At 64.6% G+C, this 14,308-nt stretch overlaps 2 protein-coding genes across 2 annotated transcripts; one reads left to right on the top strand and one right to left on the bottom strand.

The window, feature by feature from the left end:
* Window positions 1-287: 287 nt before the first annotated feature.
* Window positions 288-1,518, top strand: SSTR5 (somatostatin receptor 5). The gene has a single exon (XM_012468759.2). It carries the CDS (start codon window positions 330-332, stop codon window positions 1,401-1,403), a length of 1,074 nt encoding a protein of 357 aa, XP_012324182.2. The 5' UTR covers window positions 288-329; the 3' UTR covers window positions 1,404-1,518.
* A 10,018-nt stretch (window positions 1,519-11,536) lies between these two features.
* Window positions 11,537-12,937, bottom strand: C1QTNF8 (C1q and TNF related 8). Its single transcript, XM_012468741.2, has 2 exons — window positions 12,745-12,937; window positions 11,537-12,087 (listed from the first exon to the last, which is right to left on the bottom strand). Exons 1-2 carry the CDS (start codon window positions 12,935-12,937, stop codon window positions 11,537-11,539), a joined length of 744 nt encoding a protein of 247 aa, XP_012324164.2.
* Window positions 12,938-14,308: the final 1,371 nt, after the last annotated feature.

Here is a 14,308-nt window from a genome sequence, read left to right on the forward strand (position 1 = left end):
GCCACAGCCGGGCCAGGCGCCACCGGGTCCCGGGGCGGCCACAGGGCAGCCGTCACGGTATTGACAGCGGCCGGCCGTCCTGGGCTCCCGGGGCCACCTGCCCGCCGCTCCTTCCTCTCCTGGCTTGTTTTCCAAACAATTTGCTTAATGTGATTCCTGGCCGAGCTGAACATGACTAATCGTGTTTACCCGGTGATCCCAGCCTCCCGGCAGGTGGGGCCAGGCCAGGCAGGGAGGGAGGAATACCTGGACGTGCCCGCTCACGGCCTCACCGCCCCGGCGTCCTCCCCTCTTCTCTTGCAGAGCCGACGCGCCCTCGGGCCGCCGCCATGGAGCCCTTCTTCCCGGCCTCCATGCCTGGCTGGAACGCCTCCTCCTCGGGTAACAGGTCCCTGGTGGGGCCGTCGCCGTCGCCGGGGGCCCGGGCGGTGCTGGTGCTCGTGCTGTACCTGCTGGTGTGTGCGGCCGGGCTGGGCGGAAACGCACTGGTCATCTACGTGGTGCTGCGCTGCGCCCGAATGAAGACGGTCACCAACATCTACATCCTGAACCTGGCGGTGGCCGACGTCCTCCTCATGCTGGGGCTGCCCTTCCTGGCCACGCAGAACGCCGCGTCCTTCTGGCCCTTCGGCCGCGTCCTGTGCCGCCTGGTCATGACGCTGGACGGCATCAACCAGTTCACCAGCGTCTTCTGCCTGACGGTCATGAGCGTGGACCGCTACCTGGCCGTGGTGCGCCCGCTGAGCTCCGCCCGCTGGCGCCGCCCGCGCGTGGCCAAGATGGCGAGCGCCGCGGCCTGGGCCCTGTCGCTGTGCATGTCGCTGCCCGTGCTGGTCTTCGCGGACGTGCAGGACGGCGGCACCTGTAACGTGAGCTGGCCGGAGCCGGTGGCGCTGTGGAGCGCCGTGTTCGTCGTCTACGCGGCCGTGCTGGGCTTCTTCGGGCCGCTGCTGGTCATCTGCCTGTGCTACCTGCTGATCGTGGTGAAGGTGAGGACCGCGGGCGTGCGCGTGGGCTGCGCGCGGCGGCGCTCGGAGCGCAAGGTGACGCGCATGGTGGTGGTGCTGGTGCTGGTGTTCGCGGGCTGCTGGCTGCCCTTCTTCGCCGTCAACATCGTCAACCTGGCCGTGGCGCTGCCCCAGGAGCCCGCCTCCACCGGCCTCTACTTCTTTGTGGTCATCCTCTCCTACGCCAACAGCTGCGCCAACCCGGTCCTCTACGGCTTCCTCTCCGACAACTTCCGCCAGAGCTTCCGGAAGGTTCTGTGCCTCTGCAAGGGCTCCGGCGCCAAGGACGGTGACGCCACGGAGCCGCGGCCAGACAGGAGCCGGCAGCAGCAGGAGGCCACGCCGCCCGCGCACGGCGCCGAGGCCAACGGGCTCATGCAGACCAGCCGGCTGTGAGGGGCGCCGAGGGCGGGGGTCGGGCGGCCCGTGTCACCCCCAGGGGCAGGGTTTGCACTGCAGTGCCCCCCACCCCTCACTTGCCTGCCAGTCAGGATGCTTCCCTGCGGCGGCGGTGGGGTGGACACAGGGCAGAAGGCACCCCACAGTGACAGGCCTGTCTCCCACGCGGGGGCTTCCTGGGAGGTGGCCAGGCAGGTGACAGGGTCTTGTAAGTCCTCGGGGCCTCCTCACCCTCCATCCTGCCCCAGCCCGTGCCAGCCTCCTTGCCGGGAGCGACCTTTCCAGAAGGCCAGCCAGACGACAGGGTCTTCCTGCTGGCAGGGGCCTCCCAGCTGCATGTGCCCTCGGGTCAGCTCTGAGCCACCTGCTGCCCTAGGGCCCCACCCTGCTGCCCGCCACCCCCCACGGGACGCTGTCCCAGAGAGGGAAGCAGGGGGCTCCCTGTGGGAGAGGTGTGGAGGCAGCCGGTGCAGAGGAGAGCCAGGGGCTGAGGTTGGGGTGGAGGCTCTGGCCCTGCAGGCTTCTGGGGCGCTGCGCTGAATTGGCTCTGTCTGGAGGGCCCGGTATGGGGTGTGCCTGGGGGCACTGGAGGGAGGGCTCCTGATGGAGGAGGACCTGAGGGTCAGGGAGTGGAAAGGATGCGGAACCTGCACTGTCCCTTCTGCTTTGGGGCAGGGGCTCCAGGCCTGGGAGAGGGAACGGGGACAGGGGCAGAGGACAGTCATCCAGGCAGCATGGGGAGACAGCGCCTCTGGGAGGCCGTGGTCGCGTGGGTGATGGGAATGCCAGGTCCTGGGAATCCTGCTGAGCCCCACCTAGAATTGTCCCACCTCCCCCACCCCAAACGCCAGCTTCTCCTGGCGCCCCAGACCCAGAGCCTCACTCTGAGGCTGAAAGGAGAAGGATGAGAGACCCCTCTGCCCTGCCCGGCACTGGCCCTGACCGTGCTCCGATCGCTCAGAGCAGGTCCCCATCCTCTCGGGAGGGTGCAGGGAGTGGGCTGAGTGGGTGCCGAGCCAGGCAGGGGAAAGGCCCAGGCCAAGGTCAGGCCTGGGAAGCGTCCGAGCGACGAGGACATGTGTGTTTGACAATTGCTCCCCTGTATAAACTCAAGGATAAATGTTTGATTCTTTCCCCGAGCAAATATTGTCCCTGGAGCTGAGTGCAGCCAGTGCAGACCAGAGTGAGTGGAGCCCAGGCTCCCCCGAGGCCCAACACGGGGCGAGACCCCCCGCCCCAGCCCCGCTGAGCCAGACAGGGCCGGGACGGGGGCGGCTGAATGCCCAGCAGGAAGCAGGGAGACGTGGAATTCATGAACGGGGTGAAACATGACAGATGCTGCCTGGGGACTGAGGCTGGAGCTGCCTCTCGCAGCCGCCCCAAGCGGGCTGCCCAGGCTTCTCAATAGCTATAGGGGGAGTGCAGGGGCTTCTCCAGCGGGTCCACGAGGCTCTGCCTCTGAGTGACCAAGGAGGGGTGGATCCAGGGTGCCCTGGGGGAAACTGAGGCCTGTTCACACCACGGCGCCCCCCCCACCTGCCTCCCTGGGGATTTGAGTGCCAAGTTCATCCGGTTGGAAGGCTCTCGGGACCAAGCAGATGGCTCGGAAATCCCTGCTGAGATCAATTTCTCCAATTGATTTGACTCCGTGCACTCTCCCCGAGGGGCTGGCAGCCATGTGGGACGAACAGAGGCGCCAGCGCCCTCGCTCTCCAGTGAAGATGCCCTCGAGCCCCACCCCATCTGGCCCAGCCGCAAGCCTCGGGTACCCTGCTCCCCGCCTCGTCCAGCCTGAAGCCCCTGGGACCCCAGTTCCTGACAGTCCCAGGCCCCAGCTTCACGGCCCCGCTGGCCTCCCCAGTCTGGTCCCGGCCACGTGCAAACCCCATCTGTGCCTTTGGTCAAAGCCTTGCCCCCGCCAGGCGCACACCCTCCCCACAAACCAAACCTGCCGCGCACGGCCTTCTCCTCCCGGACACCCAGGACCCTCCCACGCTGACTCTCTGAGGGCAGTGGGCTCGCCATGGTGGCCCCACAGCTGGGCCTGGGACTTCCTGCCCTTGGGCCCTTGTGCTGGCTGAACACGTGTCCCCGTTGGACAAACGCACCTGCCACACACCGGCGTGGGGCTGGGTCGTGGGATCAAGGTCGAGCTGGAGGAGCATTCCAGGCCGAAGGAACAGCCTCTGTGAGGGCTCAGAGGCAAAGCAGGGCACAGGGGGTGAGTTTGGGGGTCAAGTTAGAGAGAGGAGCAAATGCAGGTCCCCCCACGTTCTGACCCACGCTGCCCCAAGGAAGGCAAAGCCACGCTCACTGCAGCTGGAGAGCGGAGACTGGACCAGAGGAGGGAGGAGGCAGACGTGGGGGTGTGCGGGGGCCGCGAGGCGTCCAGGAGAACACGCAGTGGCCTGGCCCTGGGCGGGGGCCCCAGGGGTGCTCACGAGGCAGAGGCAGCCCCTGGCTAGGCCTGGAGAAGGGGCAGTGGCACCCAGCTGGCTCCTGCTTGGGGCACATGGGAGAACAAGACCCCGGGGTCTGATGGCCTTGGTGGGCTGAGGAGGCTGAGGGTGTTCCAGGACCAGGCTGGGCAGGTATGGACAGCACAGAGCCACGGGGAAGGAGCCACAGGGAAGGGGCCGAGGCCCAGATACCCCCAGGGCAGCAGCATGAAAGTCCTGGAGGGGTCAGGGGTGTGTATGGGAGGAACTCGGGCCCTGGGCCCCTAAATCCTCACCTCTCGGGGTAGTGAGGGCCTGTGGGTGGCTGGAACTTCAGGGGCCGCAAAGCGGGGACCCCTTGCAGGCCACGTGAGAGTCTGGTGGGGGGCATGGCGGGAGCAAACATCCTGGGCGGGGCGGCTCCCATGGGTTTCCCGCACGCATCAGTGCGTTTTATTGGCTCTGGGCTCCAGCGACTCAAGTGACTTTGCTCAGGAAACAAGTCCCAGCCCCGCCCCATCAGCAGGGGTGCACAGGCAGGATGTGGGGGTCTGCGGAGGGACCCGGAAGGCCTCCTGGGGAGAGAAGGGCGCAGAGGTGACCGGCAGCCATGGGGCCCCCGCAAGCAGCCACCAGCCCAGGGCCCTCAGAACGCCGTTTCTTCCCACCAGACAAGACCCCAAAGCATGGGTGGGGTGGGGGTGTGGGGCCAGCTGTGGGGTCTCGGGGAGCCAGGCTGGGGGAAGGCTGCCCCAGGACAGGCCCCTCTGTCCATCCAAGGCCGGGTCTCGGCAGCACGTGCAACCCCCATGGGTGCAGCAGAGGCTGGTGCTGGCCACACTGCCCCCTGGAGGCCTGGAGCCCACCTCGGGCTCTGCACTTCCGTGGGTGGCAGGAGCTGCCCTGGGCCCCTGGCAGGCTGTTAGGTGGAGTCCACCTCCTGGGTTCTTTCTCTATCCCCATCCGGCCCGGCCACAGCAGCCCCCACCTCTGGCTGTGTCTCCCTCCCTGACTCCCACCCTACCTCCACTTCCAACCCCATTTTATCCCAAACACAAATCTACTCGTGTCTCTGCTGCTCACAGGCCCTCTGGGGTTCCCCACTCCCTACCCATGTTTCCTCAGTTGGCGGGAATCCCCAGCCCCGGCACCCACCCTTCTCCCACTCCCCACCCATGTTTCCTCAGTCGGCGGGAATCCCCAGCCCCGGCACCCCTCCTTCCACTTTCTGTCTTTACGAATCTGAGTCCTCTAGGTACCTCTCACAGGTGGAATCGGGCAGGATTTGCCCTTGCGTGACCGGTTCACTTCGCCCGGCGCAGTGCCCTTGCGGCTCGTCCACATAGCAAGTGCCAGAGTTTCCTTCCTGTCTGAGGTTGAGCACTGCCCCCTTGTGTGGAGGGACCACATTTGGTTTTTCCATGCGTCATCAGTGGACCCTGGGCTGTGTCCACCATCTGAGTGCACTCCTGCTGCCTCTGGGTACCGTCACGGTGACCATCCGCTTCAGCACAGGAATTCCGGGGGGCACATTCAGACCGCAGCACCTACCTTCTTGCTACAGTGACTGCTGCTGCTGTGAGTGTGGGTGCACATCCCACATGGTTTTTGTTGGTGGTGGTGGTTGGTTTTGTGTGTTTGTGTGTGTGTGTGTGGCAGGGTGTCACTGTGTCACCCAGGCTGGAGTGCAGTGGCGCAATCTCGGCTCACTGCAACCTCTGCCTCCTGGGTTCAAGCAATTCAAGCAATTCTCCTGCCTCAGCCTCCCAAGTAGCTGGGATTACAGGCGCCTGCCACCACACCTGGCTAATTTTGTATTTTCAGTAGAGAAGGGGTTTGGTCATGTTGGCCAGGCTGGTCTTGAACTCCTGACCTCAGGTGATCTGCCCACCTCGGCCTCTCCATGTGCTGCGATTACAGGCCTGAGGCACCACACCCAGCTGGTCCCACATGTTTCTAATGATTATATGGCTGAAAATTCTTTCATTCAACTGAAATTTGTCTTATCACCTGACATGAATTCTAAATGAAAAATATGCCTTCCTTGTCACGGCCTCTGCCTTCCTGGTATATGGGGTGGCCTCTTCCTCTCTAGGGGCGAGGGGCTCTGGCAGCTCTGTCTCTGCTGAGTGGGCACTGTGTCATGCTATCTAATAGGGCAAGTCTCCACCCAGCACTGAGCTGAGTTAAAATTCTTTAGAATCTGTTCTTCCAGATTCTCTTCAACACAGCTTTTACAAAATTTAAATAATGGAATTTGGGCCAGGCATGGTGGCTCATGCTTACAATTCCAGCACTTTGGGAGGCCGAGACTGGCTGATCGCTTGAGTCCAGGGGTTCAAGACCAGCCTGGGCAACATGGTGAAACCCCATCTCTACAAAATAAAATTTAAAGATTAGTTGAGCATGGTGGCGTGTACCTGTCTTCCCAGGTACTCGAGAGGCTGAGGTGGGAGGATGGCTTGAGCTGGGAGTTCGAAGCTGCAGTGAGTGATGTGTCACGGCACGTCAGCCTGGGCAACAGGGCAAGACCCTGTCTCAAAAAAAAAAGGGGGATTTTTTTTTTTTTTTTTTTTTTTTGAGACGGAGTTTCGCTCGTTACCCAGGTTGGAGTGCAATGGCGCGATCTCGGCTCACCGCAACCTCCGCCTCCTGGGTTCAGGCAATTCTCCTGCCTCAGCTTCCTGAGTAGCTGGGATTACAGGCACGCGCCACCATGCCCAGCTAATTTTTTTGTATTAGTAGAGACGGGGTTTCACAATGTTGACCAGGATGGTCTCGATCTCTTGACCTCGTGATCCACCCGCCTCGGCCTCCCAAAGTGCTGGGATTACAGGCTTGAGCCACCGCGCCCGGCCAAAAAGGGGGATTTTTATAGAAATGTTCATAATAGCATTATCTATAATCCATAATAGCCAAAAGGTAGCCATGACCCAGGTGTCAATCAACAGACAGTGGATAAAGAAATGGGGTCCATCCACCCCACCGAAGAGTCTGTGTGTGATTCCGTTTCCGTGAAACGCCCAGAACACAGGAGCTCGCTGACCCAGAGAGGAACAGCGCTGCCAGGGGATGGACAGGAGTGGGGAGCGACTGCTGAGCGTGCACATTCCTTCTGGGGGCTGGAGCTACACGGAGGTGGTGGCTGCGGGGCGCCAGGAATGTGTCGTGCTGGGCGCTGTTCGCTCTCCAGTGCTGAATTCTACGTTATATGAATTTCACCTAAATATTTACAATTGGACTTTTACTGGAATTCTACTAAACAGATAAACTCACATGGGCTAAGTTGCCTCCCCAGCCAGAGGCTCACCCAGAATGGCACAGGGGTGTCCTCTCGGGCAGCCGTGTCCCCCGGGTCCTTCCTGTGCAGGTGACCCATGATGGAAGCCGGTGCAGGCGGCCCCGGGGGCTCCGGCGGGCTGGCTCCCTCCTGTCTTCTGCGTGGCCCGGGCAGCACGAGGCTGTTGCTGCTTTGCGTGTCTCTGGCCTCTACCGAGCATCCGTCTTATTGCTCCCGCCCGGCACTGGCACCGTCCCTCTGGCTTTTATCACTTGGCGGAGAATCGTGACCTTATCTTGTCTCACTTCAGTTCTGTGTCACTGTTTTATAAAGACATAAACCTGGACGGTTGCAGGCATACAGATTCCGCCATCTGAAGCTCTCGTGGGCATCTCCCCACCCCGGCTCTCTGAGAATCTGGGTCGCCACTGGCGTTCGTTAGCCGCCCCCCCACTGCCAGCTGCCAGAGCCCTTGCACCCCTCCCCGCCCGGCCCCTGCTGCAGGCATCTTCGTATCCACGCCTGCCATCGCCCATGGCCCGTGGTGATGTCTGTTCTGGGGGCCCAGCCATGCCCTCAGAATGGGCTCCTGGCCTCGGGCCTGGTGTGGTCACGTCGGGGTCCTTGGCTGGGCCTGCTGGCGGGTACTTTCTGGGCTCCCTGGAGCAGGGGCGGGCGTCTTCTCGGGACCATCTTCTTCAGGGCCACCTGCCCCCCTGGCAGCACAGTCTCTCTGGAATCACAGAGGCTGCAGACCCCAGGGCAGCCAGGCCAGGGCTCGGGAAGGAAACTGTTGTCTGGGATTCCGGGGGCTTCCCCGGTGCAGACAGACTGCCTGCGAGAGCAGATGTCCTCCCGGCCCTGGGGTGGTACCAGGCTCCCACCGTCTCCCACTCAGCCCTGCTCTCTCACTGGGGCCAAGAACCTTGGCATGGCCAGCCAGGACCCCCACCCCCAGCAGCCCATACACCCTGCCTCTGGTTCTTCAAGCACCTGCCACACTCGACCCCAGCAGACCCCAGGGGTCACATCCCCCCAAGCAGGAACCCCCAGTGCTGTGCAGCCGTCCTCCAGGGCACAGACGCCCAGGGCTGGCTCCGGCCAGCGCCGCTTTGAACCTGCAAGCCCAGGGCCCCTCGCAGCTGCTCCGGGGTCCCCAACAGAGGCTTTTGCACCCCCCTGCTGGACGGGAAGCTGAGGCCACAGGCAGAGCTGGCAGGGACGTGGGCTCTGTGTGGGGTAGGAAGGACATGGCTGCAGCCCGGCTCTGGGCGTCCTCACTTGGGAAGGGGCTGAGCGAGCACAGGGCCAGCCTGCTCCCGCGAGTGCTGAGGACGCCCTGCTGCTGCAGCCAGGACCGGGCTGGGGGCCTCTCTCCAGCCTCTCGCAGCGCCACTGGCCCTCAGCACACGGGGAAGGCTTGAGGGGTGTCCCAGTCACGATGCGAGGCCTGGGGTCTGCCCATCTCCCCTCGGCCCACCCCTTCCTGTTCTGGCACCTTTATCTCTAGGGCAGAAGCCTCTGTGCCAAGGCCCCGGGAGCACCCAGAGACGGCGCCCACCCCTGATGGTTGCCAGGTGCCCTGGGTGTGTCCTGCTCTCCCAGCCAGGAGGGGACTCAGCCTGAGGCCAAAGTGCAGCCTGAGGCCCCGCCCACCTCAGCGTAGGGGGAGGGTCCAGCCCCAGCTCCAGTGCCCCTCCTGTCTCTAGCAGGGCCAGGGTCCACCAGCCCCACCACCAGCCCAGCCCCTCCTGTCCTTGGCTGTCACCAACCCCCAGGAGACCTGCAGCCACCCCTGCAGACACACAAGGTGGGACTCGATACGGGCCACTTGGGGGTGCTTCGGGGCAGCCTGGCCCAGCGACAGCCTCAGGGAGAGAGGTGGATGCCAGCCTATGGCACCTGAGAGGCGGCAGGCTTGGGCAGTGGGCAGGGGTGGGCGGCTGGGACAGAGCCCCTCCCCCTGCAGAGGGCCGGACGTGCCCGGGAAGTGGGGGTCCCCTGTACCTGCCCAGGCCGCCCCTCCTGCTGTCCTGTACTGTTGCGGGCCATGCTTGGTCCCTGCCTGCCTGGGGAGCGGCTCCTAGCACACACACACGTGGGCTCTGTGGATTCTGGCCGGGCCTTGGTGCACCACCTCCCAAGGGCAGGGTGCCCAGCACAGGAGTGAGGTGAGGTTGAGGGGCGGGGGAGCCAGCCGGGGCTCCCAGGGTCCCCACAGGTGGATGTCTGTCTATGAGGAAGGAATGGCACTTCCCGAGGGTGGGGCTGGGAGTCCATGGTCTTCACAAGGAAACTGAAATCCTAACCCTAACCCTAACCCTAACCCTTCACAGGAAAACACCGGGCCTCCCAGCCCCACCCTTGGGAAGGACCGGCTGTGTTGGGGGATGGCCCTGACCCCCAACTTCTGCCACCCTTCCCCCTCCTCCCCGGGTTCCTCTGCCCAACCCCCACTGCCTGTCACCCCCGGGCCTGGTCCAGCAGTGGGTGGTGGGGATGACTGAGCAGGCCCTCAGGCTGGGGCCCCATGGTGACCGGGAGGGTCACTGTTCCTAGCTGTTCCCGGCGGCTTCCTCCTAGCCCAGGCACTGCAAAGAGACCGACAGACAAGCCTCCCTGCCTGGGGCCCGCAGCCCCTGCCAGCCTGCCTCCCTCCTCGGCTGGCCCCACCCCGCAGGGCGCACCCTGATGTGTGGGGCTGTCTCCTCGCAGACCCTCCTGGTCAGGGATTGGTCTGGACAGGTGAGGGCCCCTTCGGGGAGGGAGTGGGGGCAGGGCAGGCTGTCGAGGGAGATGGGCGAGCCGGGCACTCTGTGGTCCAGGACGTCCCCGGGTGGACAAGGACCGAGGGGCTGTGGGGGCACCTGGGGCCCCGTGTCTGTTCAGTGCCCACCAGCCCCCTGCAAGCCCACTCTGGGTCATCTGTGGGGGTTCTCCTGCCCCCACCCGGGGGGCTTTATGGAGGGCCTTTCAAGGGTTTCAGCCAGCGTGGCTGAGCCCCGGTGACTCTGGATGCAGCTCAGCGGGGACCAGGGTCCTCGCTGCCACAGACAGCAGACTAAGGAGGAGGTGGCGGCTGGGAAGAGGCGGGGAGGCCAGGCCCGGTCCAGGTGGTTCTGGAGACACGTAGGCACGTGGCTGGGAGAGCTCCCGGGAGGGGCTGCGGTTGCTCTAGCTGGTGAGGATTGCAGAAGCTTCCAGTGGCGGGATCTGGGCCAGCCTCTTGCCTGGAGGGACCCGCCCACCCACACTCCCAAATGGGGCCCTCACCACCATGGCGCAGCCACGGGGACCCACCTTTCAGCCCTGTCTAAGCGTGAGGTGGCTCTGTGGGGGTCGGAGGCTCCCCAGGCTCTGGTGCTCACCAGAGTCCAAGCTTCCTCCAGCCCCTGCCCACTTCACACAGACTAGGGGACCCCGTGAGCCCCAACAACTGGCCCCCATGCACTCAGCTGTGTGTTTCCCGCCAAGGACAAGCCTCCACCTGGCCAGCCCCACCCGCCCGTCCACCGTGAGTGCTTGCTGCCCTCAATGCCGCCTGGAGTCCCGTCTCCCTTCTGCCCTCTCAGCCTCCCGGGCCCAGCCACACCAGCTGGGTTCTCGGCAAATAATGAATGTCTCCATGGGTGCCTGGCACAGCTTTATAAGCAGAATGGCCCCTCAGCCGTGAGGGCGGGTACCCGAGTGAGCGACCAGCCTCCAGCCAACCCATGCGGAGGCACCCGGCCCCACCCACCGCATGCCCTGCACACAGTCGGTGCTCAACTAATCACTGCACACAGTCAGCGCTCAACCACTCAATCCGTGTATACAGTCAGCACTCAAGCACTCAATCCCTGCACACAGGCAGTGCTCAACTAATCCCTGCACGCGGTCGGCACTCAACTAATCACTGCACACAGTCGGCGCTCAACCACTCAATCCGTGTATACAGTCAGCACTCGAGCACTCAATCCCTGCACACAGTCGGTGCTCAACTAATCCCTGCACACAGTCGGCGCTCAACCACTCAATCCCTGTATACAGTCAGCACTCAAGCAATCCCTACACACAGTCGGTGCTCAACCAATCCTTGTACACAGTCAGCACTCAATCAATCCCTGCACACAGTGGGTGTTCAACCAATCCTTGTACACAGTCAGCACTCAATCAATCCCTGCACACAGTCAGCACTCAAGCACTCAATCCCTGCACACAGTCGGCGCTCAGCCACTCAATCTCTGTGCTCAAGCAATCCCTGCACACAGTCAGCACACAACCACTCAATCCCTGCACACAGTCGGCGCTCGACCACTCAATCCGTGTATACAGTCAGCACTCAAGCACTCAATCCCTGCACACAGTTGGCGCTTCAGCTCTGCTGCCTGCACGCACACGGGCGGCGTGCTCAGCCGCGGGCCCTCTCCCGGCTACGGCTCGGCGGCCGGCTTGACCAGGTGGCCGCTGAAGGTGATGTAGAGGTCCCCGTGCTCGCCGTAGACGGCGTTGTCCCGGTCGCGCTGGAACATGCGCACCCAGACGGCGTCGCCCGCGGCCAGCGGCAGCAGCAGGCTCTGGGCCTGCATGAGGCTGCGCTCGCTGGGCTGCGCGTACAGCACCGCCTCGGGCCGCCGGTTCCGCATGACGTGCAGGTAGGTCTCCTTGTAGTTCCAGGTGTGCACGTTGAGGCTGAGGAAGTAGACGCCGGGCACCGCGCAGAGGAAGCGGCCCGCGGCCAGGTCGAAGGCGCCGTCCAGGTTCACCAGCTCCGTGTCGAAGGGCAGCGCCTGGAAGGCGTCGGAGCTGTGCAGGCCCTCGCGCCGGCCCACGGAGAAGGCCGCGTAGGCACGCTGGCACGGGGCGCCCGGCGGCCCCAGCTGCCCCTTCTGGCCTTTGCGGCCCTGCAGGCCCCGGGAGCCCGGCGGCCCCTCTTTCCCGCTCCTGCCGGAACGCCCTCGGACCCCGGCCTCGCCCTTCTCACCTGCAGGAGACAAGCGGAGGCGCGGGTCGGGGCCGGGCTGGGCGGCCGCCCCCATTCCAGGCACCCGGGCCAGGGGCTGGGGCTCCAGGGTCCCTGCAAGTGACCTCCCCTCTCCCAGCCTCCACGTCCACATCTGCACGATGGGCGCCCTCACACACACAGCGAGAAGCCATGCTCCAAAGGTACGGCTGGACCAAGGCCGAGGCGGGGCCGTCCCCACGGGGAGGGCGGGGACGTGGGTGCTCAGGGCCAGCTGCAGAAGAGGGTCTGGGTTGGGTGTTAAATAAAGAATGAGAAGCTGGGAAGTTCTTACCTAAGTCTAACCTCAGCACAGCCTGCTGTCCAGCCCTCGGGACAGTGCAGCCTCTGTTGCGGGGTCTCAGGCCAGCAGGTCGCCCACTGTCCCTTCCCAAGGCGCTGCCACTTTGGGGATATCAGGAACCCTGGCCCCCTTCCTCAGGGTCCTCAGCACCCCACTTTGGTTCATGGGTCCCTCCCCAAGCCAGGCTTCTTCCTGCTTCGGGGGGAACTGGGAGGTCCCTGGGCAGGGAGCATGGCCAGGGCAGAGACCCGTGCTCAGTGAGCCCCTCCCGGCCCCTCGTCCTGCGCCCCAGGTCCCCGTGGGGAGCCACGCAGGCAGCACCCCACAGGCCTCACCTTTGAGGATTTCGATGTCTATGGTGGGCCGCACTCGGGGCAGCCCCCACCACGGATCCCCATCACTCGCCCGGGCGTAGGGGCCAGGGGGCCAGGCCGGGCGGCAGCAGCTCACACAGGGCCTCCTGGGCAGCCCAGGGCAGGCTCCCGCGGGCAGCAGCAGTGCCAGGAGCAGCAGGGCGGGAGCTGCCATCTTGGCCAGGGCTGGGGGAGAGGGGACAGGGAGGGACTGAGGAGGAGGTATCCCAGTTGGAGCCCCCCAGACCCTGCAGCTGCCCGGCCGTGCCCCCATTGGGGAGACAGCGGTGGGGGTGGGAGCTCCTGCCTGGGCATGGCTGGTCCTGGTCCAGTGGGTGAGGCCAAGGCTGAGACTTTGGGCTGTACCAGGCAGCCTGGACACCTGGAGTCGGGGAGTCCTGGTCCCCAGGCAGGTGGAGGGGAAGCCGTCATGGGCACAGGGGTTTCCGAGACCACCTTCCACACTTAGGAGCGGTGGCCACCCAAGGCCCCACCTGCTGTGGCTGGGCAGAGCCCTGGGGCACAGACTGCTGCCCTGCTCCAGGGAAAGGCCCGCAAGGCTGGCCTGGTGCAAGCGGCCCTGCACAGTGCAAGGAGGCCCAGTCACACCCTGCCTCACCGGACCCAGCGAGCTTCTAGCAGGCGCTCCCAGGACAGGGCCTGCAGGGGCCTCGGGGGGCTGCCCCCAACCTTGGTGCCGAGGGGGAGACAGAGCCAGCCTGGGTCCTCCTGAGGAAGACAGACCCCCTCCTGGCTCAACCGGCACCTGCCCGGACAAGCCTGGTCTCAGTTTCCCTCTCTGGCAGGTAGGACTTGCCACATCTGGAGGCTTGGCCAGGGATATCTCCTGTGAGGGCAGATGCTCGGGGTCGAGGTCCTCCATCTTCCCTGAACACCGGCTCTGCTGCAGAAAGATTTAGGCTGCCTCCTTCAGGAAGCCCTTTGGGATTGCAGCACAGGGCAAGGTCCTTCCTCTTGCAGTGGGTCATTCCAGGTGGGTGGAATGTCTCTGGTGGTTGAGACCCCCTCTGCCTGCCTCCTCACCAGCTCAGCATACCCTGACTCAATCCTTGGCCCCGCTGGACACCAGAAGACCCCCCTGGACTCCTCCGGCGGAGGGAGCCCGGCAGGAGTGGGTGTGTCCGCAGCAGTCGCCCCACACGGAGGCCTGCAGGAGTGCCCATGGAGTTCCCGAGCATCCCAGACCCGGCCCCGCCTGGCAGACCGTGGGGGCTGGATCCTGCTCCTCTGGGGTTCAGCCCGGCCTGCCCAGGGCGGCTATGAGGACCCCCACAACCACCCCCTGGCTCCGCGCTCCCGTTACCGTCTCAGGGACGCTCCGTGCGTCCTCCCTGCCTGGCCGGCCGTCTGTGTTCCTGTCCCGGAACACAGCCCAGCGTCAAAGAGCCCTTTCATGCCCGCCCGGGCGCCTGTGGCTTCCTCTGGGCCGGCCAAGACCAACAGGCCAAGGGCCAGCGCTGCTGGGCTCCGGACAGGATGCTGGCAGGGCCCTCGAGTCCACCGCGCAGGCAGCTCTGCGGCCCCC

Source organism: Aotus nancymaae, unplaced genomic scaffold (genome assembly GCF_030222135.1).
Source record: "Aotus nancymaae isolate 86718 unplaced genomic scaffold, 86718_ANA_hifiasm-v0.15.2.pri h1tg000049l, whole genome shotgun sequence".
In the NCBI taxonomy this organism is placed as follows: Eukaryota; Metazoa; Chordata; class Mammalia; order Primates; family Aotidae; genus Aotus; species Aotus nancymaae.